Source organism: Ursus maritimus, unplaced genomic scaffold (genome assembly GCF_017311325.1).
Source record: "Ursus maritimus isolate PB19 unplaced genomic scaffold, ASM1731132v1 scaffold_21, whole genome shotgun sequence".
Lineage (NCBI taxonomy): Eukaryota > Metazoa > Chordata > Mammalia > Carnivora > Ursidae > Ursus > Ursus maritimus.
The window spans coordinates 40,232,059-40,245,241 of NW_024424564.1; the positions used below are offsets into that span (position 1 = coordinate 40,232,059).

A 13,183-nucleotide genomic window follows, 5' to 3' on the forward strand; every position below is an offset into this window, starting at 1 on the left:
GGGGGGGGGGGGGGGGGGGGACGGCAGAAGGCATTACTTTCCAACCTCAGTATCCCGAATACCGGCAGCTAAGAAGGGGGCCCACTGCTCAGAGTTCCCATGGTGGCGGTGGCAGGGCTCCAGGGGACCCTCCCACCTCCCAGAGGGATGGATTCAGCAGGAAAGGCAAGGGCCCGCAGGACCCAGAGTGGCGTGCTGCCTTACCTTTGGACCATGTCCGCAACTGAGGATAAAAAGCTGTTCATGTTTTGGGAAAACATCTCTGCTCCCTTCTTAAAAAAGTTAATCTGTAAGACAGAATGTGATGTTCTGAAGGTCATCTAGGAAAGGTGATCAGTGAGTGCATCCAGCGTGGGACTGGCCTTGCGGGGTGGCGACCCTGGCTGGCTGGCCCCACCACGTGCTCGTGCTCCGTGTGCCTCTGCCGAGCTCCCCGCCCCCCAGCAGCGGAGTTCCTCCCAAAGCCCCAGCGCGCTGCAGAACCGGGGGTGCTGGGACTGAGCTCTCTTACTGAAAGACCGGAAACATCAGGGATAATGGGAGTTCACCGCTTGGCACATCCCAGACCAGGTGTGTCAGTAGTTACTCCTGACAATTATCTCCGATAGTCATCAGCTCTTTTGCTCTGTGAATTCTAGATAGAAAGCTTGTGGGGGGCAAGGAGTAGGTCTCCACCTTTGCATCTCCAGGGGCTCCCTAGGGTGTGACACCTGACATGCACAGCCCCAGCCAGAACTGGACGAGCATGGGGTGTAGGGCGCGGCGGGTGATCAGAGGAGCGCACCCTGAAGGCCGCCTGACTCCGGTCAACGAGCTGCGCCACTCAGAACAGAGCCAGACAGAGGATACCTCTGGGACACTGCCGAGGGGAAACTGGGCTGAAGACCCTTAGCGGCTCTTCCAACCCTGACATCAACCCAGAGGGGCTGTGGGTGTGAAGAGGGAGCAGAGCTCTGGGCTCGAAGAGGGGCTCAACGCGGGTGAGCTCCCTTCTGGCCCCCAGCATCCTGGGATGCGGGCTCTCTCCGCTCAGGGGAGTGTGGCCCAAGGAAGGCTCCATCTCCCGTGAAAATAAAACTTCAATTGCTGGCTTTTGGGGAACGGACAGAAGGAAGTCCTTACTTCCGGTGACTCTGGGGTATTCACTTCCCAGACAGTCTGGGTTGCCTCACAGAGGGAAGAGGGGCCACCCCTGTGCATTACTGACATCTGTAACCATCCAGCCCCGAAGCTCAAGTCTCCATTTCCTTCCGCGGCCAAGGCTTTAAAAAATCTGAATACTAGGCGTGACCTGCTCCATCTCACGTGCCTGATCACAGAGAGGTAAGAGCTGCAAGCCCGAGTCATGAAACAAGGGAGAAAACGCTCAGCTTTGGAGGTGGGTATTTTTGTCTTTCCCACCCTTCATGCCAGCTCATGGTCTGATCTGGAGCGGCCCCTGCCCTGGGTGGTGGGTACAGAACCCGACCGCGCACCCCAGTGAGGTGGCAGGTGCTGTCATGCTTACATCCTGGAGAAGTCTGTACCCCCACGCCCTTCTTTTTCACAGCATAAAAACAGCGGATGATCACAATTATCCTAACGCAAGGTAATCATGCGGGGAGCAGCTCTGGCCCCATGATCTTTTAATCATACAGAGATCAGAACAGTAAATGCCATTCTGAGTCTCTGAAACCTCCAGTAGCAAAGTCTGTTCGAGGAGCCTTCTGCTTTCTAAGGACACAGCCTCACAGTGGGTTTCCTCTCTTGCCCCTCCCTGAACTCCTCAGAATTTAGACTCAGAATTCCATGTCTTAGCTCCTGTGCTATTGTGTAAGCTCCTGGGGCGGGGCCGGGGGGGGGGCCCTGCAATCCCGCAGACAGTCTGATCTGAAGGAATGGAAGGGAGGGATGAGATCCTGGCTTCTCCAGCCACCTTGCATCGGAGCTCCCCTGTGAATACTACCCTGGACTTGGTTTCTCTGATCTCACAAACCTGTGCACAGCCTGCAAGACCTCAGTTGGTTTCAGGCATGACGAATGAGTCGTGATTTCAGGGCAGACCCGTTTAACAAGGACCAGGGAAGGCAAAACTGGAGTCAAAGAGTCTGCACTGCAGTGGGTGGGGCCAAGAAGCCTGACTCAGGGCCACATCATCCAAGGAGCCAGATTCTCGTGCCTTCCTGAGGCGCAGGAAGTACAGTGGTCAGACGGCCATCAGCTAACAACGGTGGACGCGTAGTCAACGCCGATTTAAAAGGGCTGATGAGGCAGATGGAGAATGAATGCTTTGGAATCATCCAAAAGATTCATGCGGTTAGACAACAACTGGTCTAAGTGAAGGAGCTACAGCTTTCGGCAGGATTTGAAGTCTGCAGGGGGAGGGAATATTTGGTCTTGTGTCTTGAAATCTGGGTACTTTGCACATGAAAACTGAAACATACCATCCTCAATCCTCAAAAATGCTGCTGTAGCCACCTAACAATGACGGTGTGCTGCTCTGCTCCGTGTCCCCAAGCCTGGGGTGGGGGTGGGGTGCTCCCACAGTCGGGCCCCCTCTCCCCAAGCCCCCTCTCCCCACCAGGCAGTGGGCAGCGTTCACTTAGCGCAGGCTGGGAGAAGCGGGTGTGGTCCTTAAGGAGGAACAGACGAAAGCCGCCAGGAACAAGTCCATCCCTTAGACCTCGTGAGGCCCCTACCTAACTAACCAGGCACCCCAACCACTGACTGCTCAGCCCGCAGCTGCTCCGCTTTCTGAGGCTCAGTCCAGGCCCCTCTCTGACCCTGGGCCTCTGACCCTGGAGCTGGGATTCCTGCTCCACAGGCCTGGACTGTCCATCCCGGGAGGACGGACATGACAGGAGGCGTCACTGAGAGAGAGCGAAGGCAGGACAGGTGTTCTCCAGCGCGGCCAGGCCCTCCGCCGGGCAGGGGTGCAATGACTAAGGAAGGAGGGACGCGGCACCGGCGCCCACCGCGAGGAGGCTGGACGCTGCCGGGGGACCGGAGCCCGCGCTGGACAGAGCTAGCTTTGGGGTCAACCCAGCTTTACGCAATGACACAAATTATAGCACTGTATTTACACGGCACCTCCGAAGGCTAAGCCGACCTGAGTTACCTCGCCATTCGATGTCACAGCCACATTAAGACAGATCACGGAGCCTGAATGCCTAAGATCCTCTCTTGATCCCCTTTCCCCTGAATGCTACTGATGCTGTGTTTTTTGAAATATATGTATTTTTTTTACATGTATTAAAAAAGAATAGATGCTCACACATGTGGAGTTTTAAAAAGTCGCTGACTTTTTTTTCTTCTCAACATTCTGCTTCCTGACGTCCCTTTCTGCTCCTAGATTGTCAACTGAGAGAAGATTCCCAGGTGTGTTTTCTGCATGCTGGGGTGAGGTGTTTAAGTCCACGAAAGTGGGGCTAGATCAGGGCAGGGATGGAGGGGAGGGGTGGTGCCATTTGCCTCATATGAACCCTCACTCCTATCCCTGCCAGGCGGGTGCCACTCGAGAATGTTGACAGACGAATGTTCAGGAGCCCACTAACTGGGGGAAGCGGCCGCATACATCCTGGACAGAGACTTCAGCCAACAGCAGTAACGCTTCGCCATGCCCCACATGCCAAGGTGCCAGCAATGACCTCAGCAACGAGAACAGCCCAGCTGACGGTGACCCTCCACACAGAGCGGCAGGGGAATGTGCGGGGGTCCCTAAACTGTAGGCCCAGCTCCACCAACCCGAGCAGTCGGCTGCTTCTCAGAACATCAGACCAGGCCTGGCTCTCACTTGGCTCAGAGACCAAGGGCCATGCCAGCCCCTCCCCTTGGGAGACTTGGGATCGAGGCCATCACTGCTGGCACGCACAGCCTAATGAGTCCAGCCCACCTGGAAGCTCTCCATGTGCTGAATCTAAGGAAGGTTCCAGGGAGGTGGTGCGTTCGTGTTTCTTTCTCTGATGATGCTTCAGTTTCTCGCAAACACTAGCTCAGCAGGAACGCCAAGCTGTTCTCCCCAGCTGGCTCAGATCTCAGGCTTCAGGGGAAGGGCACGGCCTACCTGTCCATGGGCAAAGCCTATCATGGGCTCCATCATGGCCACGCGCTTCCTGTACTGCAGCGCGTTGAGGGCGCAGTAGTACTGAAGGGAAGAGAGGTGCTGCTTCCGCCGCGCGGCCGCCACCTCTTTCACGACATCCGTCTTCACCTGGGTGAGAGGTGGAAAGAAAAACATCAGGCTGTCTGACGGACGTGGCAATTCTGTAAGAGCATGAAGCTTCAACAGTGTGCATTGACTCATGAGACCCATTTCTGTGACCAATACAATAAAACATAGATAAGGTTTCACCTTATGTTTTAAAAACTCCCAGTTAAAAATACCAAAGTAATAGCCTCTCCGCGCTTGTGGGGCTGCCCCGGGGTGAAGCCAATTACTCTCCGATCCTTTAGGAGAACAATATGGTGGCATGCACTGAAAGCCACAAACATTTTAGTTCAGTCATAAGATTGTATTCCAAGGATATAATTTAGCCCAAGGAAATCATGCAATAGAAGTAGGAATTTAGATGCATTAAAATGTTCAATATCATCTACAGTAGCAAAAAAGCACGAGTTAAAGAAGCAGAATCAACACCCAGGGCAAGAAATTCAAGTGACCTGAATACGTATGAGGCAGACAAGCATGAGGGACCAAGCTTGAGGTGAAATCACTGTGCAAGTGTAATTTTACGATGGTTCCAAGTTGGTGTTTAATAAACCAGTTTGAAAAGCTAGAATAGGGAGGTTAAAGACTACTTATGAGATTTAGAATAAGTAATTAAAAATTTATGTATATGAAAGAAGAGAAAGAATTCATCAGGGTACCCTCCGTGCCATGAATTCGCAGCAGGAACTTAGAAAAGGAGCTGAGGTAAACGAGGTGAAAAACAACATATCAGGTAGGTATTCTTACCTTCTCGTTCTCCTTTTTTTTGGGAAGCCTGCTATATTTTGCCATTGAGAGGTCATGCTCTAAAAATAAAGAGGCGTTTTAGCACCCAGGTGGGCTGAAAGGTGAGCACATTCATTCGGCATCTTCACCCACATGCATACTAAACCCACGCGCCAACAACAGAGAGGATGCCTACCGTTACTGGCGAGTCCAAAAAGATCCTTTAAAGTGCTAACCTCTGAACAAGAGAAAAAAAAAACATCTTAGAGCGAAGAAAAATAAAATATGCCAACCCAGAGCTCTGTGCTTCCCCAAGAAAGTCTATGTGTGGAAGGAGGAAGGCTCTGGGAGCACCTCGTCAAGGCCTCTGCCCTCTCAGGGCTCTGGCCTCCTGGCTGGGAATCTGGATCTGATTGGAGCTTGTGGCTTCAGCTGCCTCCCAGACTTGGGACCCGGACTGCCCTTTGGGCCACTCCTCGTAGATAGCATTCGGGGGTCCGTGAAGCAGAGGGCACTTGGGGGATGTGGGCTGCAGTGTGTGGTGGCCAGGTACTCTTCATGGAGACCTGGAGTATACACCTAAACTCGGATTCTTTGGCCCCCCCAAAACAAGTGTTTTAATACCTCTTTCCTCACAATACCCAGACCATACCCAGAACCTAGGAGTGCCCTGTTGCTGGCTGTTTTAACACCTGCAAAGCCACCACTAATGAAGGAGTATGGGGTGCTTGTTTTGATGAAAAAGGCTGAAGCCATGGAGGATACGGTACCTGTGACAAGCCAACAAAACACCGCTCTCACCCCCGTGGGTGCCATACCCTTCACGCACGCATGAAGAGGCGTAACACAGTCCAAGACCGAAAAAACAAGGAGGTCAACGAGGGTGATGGCTGTCCAAGGTTAAAAACTTAAAAACACAGAGATATCTAAAAGAAAGCGATACTTTCTCCAACTCTACCACAATCCAGTTTTGCTTCACCAAACAAAGGAAAGCGTTTTCATACCTTTTATGTCTTTTTCAGTTTGCCTCAAGACTGCCTCCAGCTTTTCAACCTGTCTTCACGTTATTCTTACTCTTCCTGGTATCGGGCTGCTTTCTGCCTTTCCCTTTCCTCCCCCCTCTCCCTTTTACTTCCTATTGGAGCACTTTCAGGGTTTTTCACTTCCTGGGTCAAATAACTTCCTTAGTAGCTTTTGTTGTGTTCTCTTCATTCAGATATGTACTTGTATTGGTGCATAAATGAAAAAGGCAGCAAAAAGTCAGATAAAAACCATCACACGGAGGGGAAGCCAGATTCTAACCTGGTTCTCAGGCTGACTCAAGTACGACCCGGGCTAAACCCTTCAAACTTGTGTGTTTGGTGTTGTCAGAGAAGGTTACTTTGATTCACTGTTTCCATAGATACCTAAGATGCTTCTCTTTTTACTACTAACACATAGTTTTATTCTCTTAAAAAATCGCCATCTTGGGCAAATACTCCTAATCCACACGTGAGCCCTTCAGGATTGACGAAGGCCCGGTGGTTACCGCTGCCGGCACCCTCTGCCCCCCGCTGCCTTCCAACACAACGCTGAAAGACACAGATCCGACAACGTAGGTCTTGGGGGGGGGGTGATTATTTTCTGTCTAAAAGACTTAGAGTTTGTTTTTAAAATGATATTCCCACACATTTCTATGATTTTGTTTAGAAAAAATCTTTACGAGAAAATGCACTCAGTAAGACTCTGTTTGTACCGGACGGTCAGCACAGGACCGCGTGTGGGGTTGGGATTTACATGCAATTATAGATCAGTAACACTCAAACCCCCTAAGAATCCTGCTCAGGCAAGGTTCCTCCTGACATGAGCTGACATATCACTTATTGTTCTGTGTCAGGTTCCAGGGCTGTCAAACCGCCCTTGGCAAACGTTGATGCCAGGTCTACCCCTGCTCCCTAGAGCCTCAGGTGACGTGATCACAGGGAATTGCCAAGTGAGGAGGGAAAGGAACGTCATCTTTAAGATGTACTGCATCTTTTCTGCCTGAATAAATTTTACATTTTAAGGTGATATATATATATTTTAATATTTTATTTATTTGAGAGCAAGAGAGCGAAAGAACAAGCATGAGGGAGATGGGGGGTGGGAAGAGGCAGAGGAAGAAGCTGACTCCTTGCTGAGCAGGAAGCCTGGAGGAGGGACTCCATCGCAGGACCCAGGATCATGACCTGAGCGGAAGGCAGACACTTAACCGATTGAGCCACCCAGGGGAAGTACTATACTGAACAGGTCTCTTAAAGAGGAAGTACTGTACTGAACAGATCTCTTGGTACTCGGTTTAGACTTTCTGGCCAGCAATTTTTTACATCAGTGTTCTAGAAAATACAATTCTTTAATCTCCAGGCAATGAATATTTTCAATGACATAAAGAACAAAAAAGACTAGAAAGTTTGGGTTCCCTTCTGTAATATCAACTACTTTTTTTATCAAGATTTTTGGTTCTTTTTTATTCATTTTTTGACTACCTTGACTTGCAAGAGATATAAAATTACTCTAAAGTTGTGTTTTGGTTTCTCATTGAAGAACCAAAATTAATCCAAAAGGGCAACCAGGTTCTCTGAACCAGTCCCAGGTCTGCCCACCCACTAAAATGTGAGCTCCAGGAGAACAGGGAGTTCGTCTGCCTTGTTCGTGGCTGAAGGCCAGGGTCTAGCACAGGTAAAGCACAGTCCCCGCCCCTCCGTTCCTATCTAAGCCACCCACTTTACATTACAAAGCATTCATGGCTCCCCCAAAGCAGCATGACTCCTACAAATGCTCCAACCAGTAATCTAAACCTTGCCATCTTTGTCTCCTTGGTAAACACTTACTCATCTCTCAAAACCAGCACAAAGATCACCTTCTCCAGGAAGCCCTCCCTGGTACCCTAATGTCAAAACGGTAATCACACCTTTCTGTGTACTGTTTTTATTCTTTGTACCTCTCTGTCCTGCTGCCCTCATCACATGATGTTACGATTGTCTGTTTCCAAGTCAGTTTTCTCATTAGACTGTAACCTCCTTTAGACAAGCCAAGAACACAGTGGGGATTCAATGAAATTTAGCTAAACTGGAGTGCTCAGAAAAAGAAGGGCATTTCTCAATGATGCACATATTTAAAGAAATTAGTACAGTCAGGGCAATTATGAAATGAATTGATGTTTTGAAGGTAATTGGCACTGAACTCAATAACTTTACCTGTGAGATCCTTTTCTCGAAATTGTATAATAGGTAGAACCATTGTGTCTGCCAACTGTTTGGCCAGCTCTGTATGGAGAACATTAAGCTGGAAAAAAAAAGAGAAATCTTACTGAAAAAAATCATACGCACTATTACAGACACTGATTTCCCCACAGGATCACACTGAACACTTCCGTGTGGTTCGAGTTCTGTTACGCTTGCTTAGCAAACAACCCTTCAGAAAGCTGCAAACGATACAGGTCTAGAGGTACCAAAACTAAACGCGAGGTTCTGAGCTGGCCTCCGTCGGGTTTGCTCGAGGAGTCTCCGAGCCCGCGGCTACGGTCCGTGTACCATGCAAACCCTGCTTGTGTTCTCAGGCTGAGCCACACCAGCCGGAGGAGGATGCGCTCACGTGCTTGTGCGAACACAGCTCACCAGGAGCACTGACCTCGGGTCACACTTTGCCAGGTCTCCATGCGCTCACTCCCTCTCAGAATGGCCAAAGTCACACTTGAAAGACTGGCCTGCTGGGAGCCTCCTAACCCTAAAACCCCGGCAGCTGTGGGCCTGGAAACTACGCTGGAGAAAGAAGGCTCCGCACTGACACCTGAGATCCTAAGCCTATGTTCTTTCAAAGAACAAGACGATTGTATTCAGATGGAATCCTCCTCACCAGGTAATTTTAACGGCTCCTGAGTCTTTCTCTCCTTCCACCTTGTCAAGCCCTTTCTAAATCCTGTTGTAAATGGTGAAGAAATAAGCCGTCCCCCCTCAGCACTACCGCTTCTGAGTACTTTTTTGCGTGCCAGCGTTACGTGCTTTCTATCACTTGGTTCTTACCCACTCTGACAGTCAGGCCTTATTTATTATACCCATGCAACAGGGAGGCAAACAACTCCAAATCCAGAAAGCAAGGAGGAGGAATGGCTGGGATTTTCATCCTGGGCTACTGGAACCTGAACCAGGCTATCCTCCTATCCTGTGCTGGATAGAGAATCTGCCTTTACGCTCACGAAGTTGCCCAAAGCTCAAACGTTTGGTAGTCTAGACATCAGCAACGAACACAGATATTGCTAAAGACGTTCTGGGATTCCTGCTTGGTGAACAAAGGGAAATCACCCAGCAATCTTTTTCGCAGTGTGCATTTGGCAAAGTTTTGCTTTCACGCCCATAGGTCGCCACACCAAGAGGCCTGTTTGAGAATCTCTGACGGGGCCCAGCTTCCGGGAGGACATGATACACCTGTAAGATCACATTCCCAGCCTTCCATCCTTTGGGAATGATTCACTCCCCACCAAAACAATCGTCGGTCCTGCCCATGAAAGAAAGTAGGGTTGTAAGTAAGTATCTTAAACTGGAAATATTGGTTCTGGGGGTTTGAGGACTAACCACATTTCCTTAGCAACTGGCTCTGGTCAAGAAAAGACCTGACTTCAGTGGGTGCGACACGCTGTTTCTCCCCCCGGGCTGCTTATTCATGGTTAATCTGGAAACATTCGTCTCCTCACGTCCAAAAAAATTACTTTTTGCTCCTTTCTAATCACTTCTTTCCATTCACGCTCCTCCTCTTCCGGAAAAGCTATCCATCCATTTTAAACATACGTTTTGCAGAGAGTCAGAGTCACGGGGAAAGGAGGAAGCAGAAAAAGAACTGGATGGCGCGGTCTCGGTTCTATCCCCGGTGCCTAGGACAGCACGTACTACACAGGAGGTGCGCAACGCGCGTTTGTGAACGAACAGCAACTTGTTGGGTTGATTTGTTGAATGAATGACGATGCAATCGGTGTATTTTATATGAATATTAGTTTTGCATTTTATTTTATTTTTTTTAAAAGATTTTATTTATTTGACAGAGAGACAGCCAGCGAGAGAGGGAACACAAGCAGGGGGAGTGGGAGAGGAAGAAGCAGGCTCCCAGCGGAGGAGCCTGATGTGGGGCTCGATCCCAGAACACCGGGATCACGCCCTGAGCCGAAGGCAGACGCTTAACGACTGCACTACCCAGGCGCCCCTAGTTTCGCATTTTATAAACTGAAGGCAGTATCTCTTTTACGTCAGCGACCTAACAGTTAAATGGCACCTGCGTATTCTCTTTCGCTTCTTTATAATTTTCTACTCTAAGTACCGCAAGCTCCTTGAAAGGTGAACTACCGATTTCATACCGAGCCAGTTCTGCAGAGGGCTCTGCTCAGCACCAGTAGCCTCTGAGCTGGAGTGTCTACTCCAGCTCGGATTTAGGTACTTCTCTTATAACAATACCTGTTTTTCAAAATGTTCCAAACGTATTATACAATACAGCTACAAGAACAGTTGTATGCAACCGTTTGTGGTGGGGGGAATCGTGCCCTCCCTCATCCTCTCCCAAAGGAATGTCCATCCAGAACATGTATTTAGGAACAAGGTCTTCGCAGATGTAATGAAGGACCTGAAATGAGATCATCCTGGGTTATCCAGGCATGCCCTAATCCAATGACAAGTGTCCTTATGAGAAGAGAAGACACAGATGGAAGGGGTGAAGTGGATGGGGAGGAGGCCATGGGAAGGCAGAGGCAGGGACTGGAGGGATGCGGCCACATGCCAAGGGATGCCCAGGGCCACCAGAAGCCGGAAGGGGCCGAGAAGGATTCCTCCTCAGGCCTTTGGAGGGAGCCTGGCTTTGCCAACAACTTGATTTCATACTTCTGGCCTCCAGAACTGGGAGAGAATAAATGTCTATTGTTTTAAGCCACCTACTTGTAATTTATTACAAGCAGTCAGAGAAACCAATACACTCTCTCAGGAAACTGAATTCTCAGAAATCTTTCTCTTGGTCCATTGTTCATGTATAACAAAGGCTTTCTCCTCAAACCAGAAACATAATCGCATACAACCTTTCTTGTGACATGAGCTTTGGAAGAGCAACAAGTTGAGATATCTTCTTAGATATTTAAGTAGATATCTAAAACGGAAATTGGGCCAACACAAAGATGAAAGAAAGATCAAGAAAGAACCAAATAAAATTTTGCCACGTTGCAATCTTACCTCATCTACCACTTTGGAAAAATAGTGGAGTGTAGAAATTACTTCTTCGTCGCCTTTGCCAAGAGCAAAATTCTAAGACCAGAGAATAAAAGACCCGGGTGTTAACGCTTGGGGAGTCAGTGCTGCCGCCTCGCCCACGTCCCACCGCCCTCCACGCCTGCTCCACTCTGCTCCTGAGCGCACATCACGCCACAGTGTCTACCTGCAGAAAACGAGTGCGCTCGCCTCGTCCTGCCTCAGCGATGTGCTCCATCGCCCCTCCCTGACTATTCCTTTCTTGGCCGTCACCCTTCTGTCCGGACATAATGGCATCTTTGAGTTTATTTCCTGGAACTGGGTTATTTCCTGGAATTTGATCCATATGTAGCCCCTCAGACCATGAACCCTCAAGGCAGTGGGTGACTTCTGTAGGCTAATTAGAATACATCATAAAGACTCTGGGATAATCACCAGTTAGAATTTATCAGGGAAAGGGAAAAGGCAAGACAAAAACAAACAAACAACAACAAAAACCCAGGAGTGGACAAAAAAGAAAGAGGAAATCAAAGCCTTTCAAGGATGCGCTTGGAGAACTCCTTAAAGAACTCCACTTGCGAGAGTCCCGAGCACAGCATCACGCGTCACATAAATACCCAGTTACCTGTTTTTCATACGCCAGCAGCTGCTTAGAAAGCTGTTGAGTGGCCAGGCACATCTCATTCTGCAGGGAGAAGAGAAAAGCAGGTAAGGTGTGTCCAACACATGTATAGTCACCAAAAAAAAAGTCACTTCAGAGAATCCCATAAAAAAACGTATGTGTATGTCTATAAAATAACAGTTTGTTCAGGAATTATTTGGAAAACAAGACCAAAACAAATTAAAAAGGTTAAAGCTTGCTGACCCCCCCCCACCATCTACAAATTACTGCTCCTTCTGGTGAGTCGGTACAAAAATGTAGTGAGTAGGGGCGCCTGGGTGGCACAGTCGTTAAGCGTCTGCCTTCGGCTCAGGGCGTGATCCCAGCGTTCTGGGATCGAGCCCCACGTCAGACTCCTCTGCTAGGAGCCTGCTTCTTCCTCTCCCACTCCTCCTGCTTGTGTTCCCTCTCTCGCTGGCTGTCTCTGTCAAATAAATAAAATCTTTAAAAAAAAAAATGTAGTGAGCAATTATGCTGCGCCCAACATCCAACAAAGACGCAGTCCCCGTCCTCATGGGATTTACTGGGGAAGCAGACATCAAAAAATAGTTACAAGCATGATGAGAACCGCAAAGGAAATCATGGACCTGTCAGGAGGTTCTAACAGGAGGACCCAGGTGGTCTCTAAGGAAGAGAGGTTCTAAGTGGACCCCTGAAGACAGACGAGGAGTTAGCCACGGGAACCAGCTTTCCAGAAGGAGGCACCAGCATGTGGAAGAGTAGCACAGCCTCTCTGAAGAGCGACAGAGCCGAGTGTAGCCGGAGCAAGGGGTGCAGGCGAGACGAGCCTGGCCGTGCAGGCAGAGTGAGGGCACGCGAGCCTCCACGGTCCACGTTTAGACTGTATTCTAAGTGCAACGGGAACTTCAGCTGCACTGGGACATAATCAGATCCAGCAAACCCAAGAAGGCTAGGTCTGTCCTGCTGGGTGGGGACACAGAGACACAGCTGCACTGTCCCGGGAGGCCCGTTTCATGCCACTTTTCACTGGCCTGTATTGTTCCTCTTCCTCTTCTCTGACTTATCCCTCTCATCTCTGGCTGTGGGGCAGTGTTCCGCCAGTAGCCTCCCACAGTCGAAGCCCTCTGCCTAGAACACGGGTCTTCCGTTTCTAGAGCTAGTGAAAGCCTCTCTTCAGATTCGGGACTCACTCCCAACAGAGCGGCAGAGCCCCAGGGTCTGACTGGAGAGAAGGAGGGGAGGGCACGGGTTGTCGGTGGCCTAGACTTACTTTCTAATTCTCCTGGGTTTGCTGTCCCTTTAGGGGCAAGGCCTGAACTCTGCAGAAGCTTGTTTTCTTGATTGTGGTTTTCCTTTGCAAGACCCATCAAAGTCCTAATCCTACTTTTTTCAGCCCTCTTTGCTGACAGCTAG

General features: G+C 49.5%; 1 protein-coding gene across 2 annotated transcripts in view; it reads right to left on the reverse strand.

Annotated features, from left to right (window-relative positions):
* APPL2 (adaptor protein, phosphotyrosine interacting with PH domain and leucine zipper 2) overlaps positions 1-13,183 on the reverse strand; it is a 51,382-nt gene that overhangs the window by 20,556 nt on the left and 17,643 nt on the right. For both annotated transcript variants that reach the window (XM_040637414.1, XM_040637413.1), the window contains exons 3-9: positions 11,774-11,833; positions 11,134-11,205; positions 8,128-8,215; positions 5,109-5,150; positions 4,934-4,992; positions 4,043-4,189; positions 205-287 (exon numbers count right to left, since the gene is read on the reverse strand). In XM_040637414.1, coding sequence (XP_040493348.1) covers positions 205-287; positions 4,043-4,189; positions 4,934-4,992; positions 5,109-5,150; positions 8,128-8,215; positions 11,134-11,205; positions 11,774-11,833 — 551 coding nt within the window. The remainder of the gene's footprint in view (positions 1-204; positions 288-4,042; positions 4,190-4,933; positions 4,993-5,108; positions 5,151-8,127; positions 8,216-11,133; positions 11,206-11,773; positions 11,834-13,183) is intronic.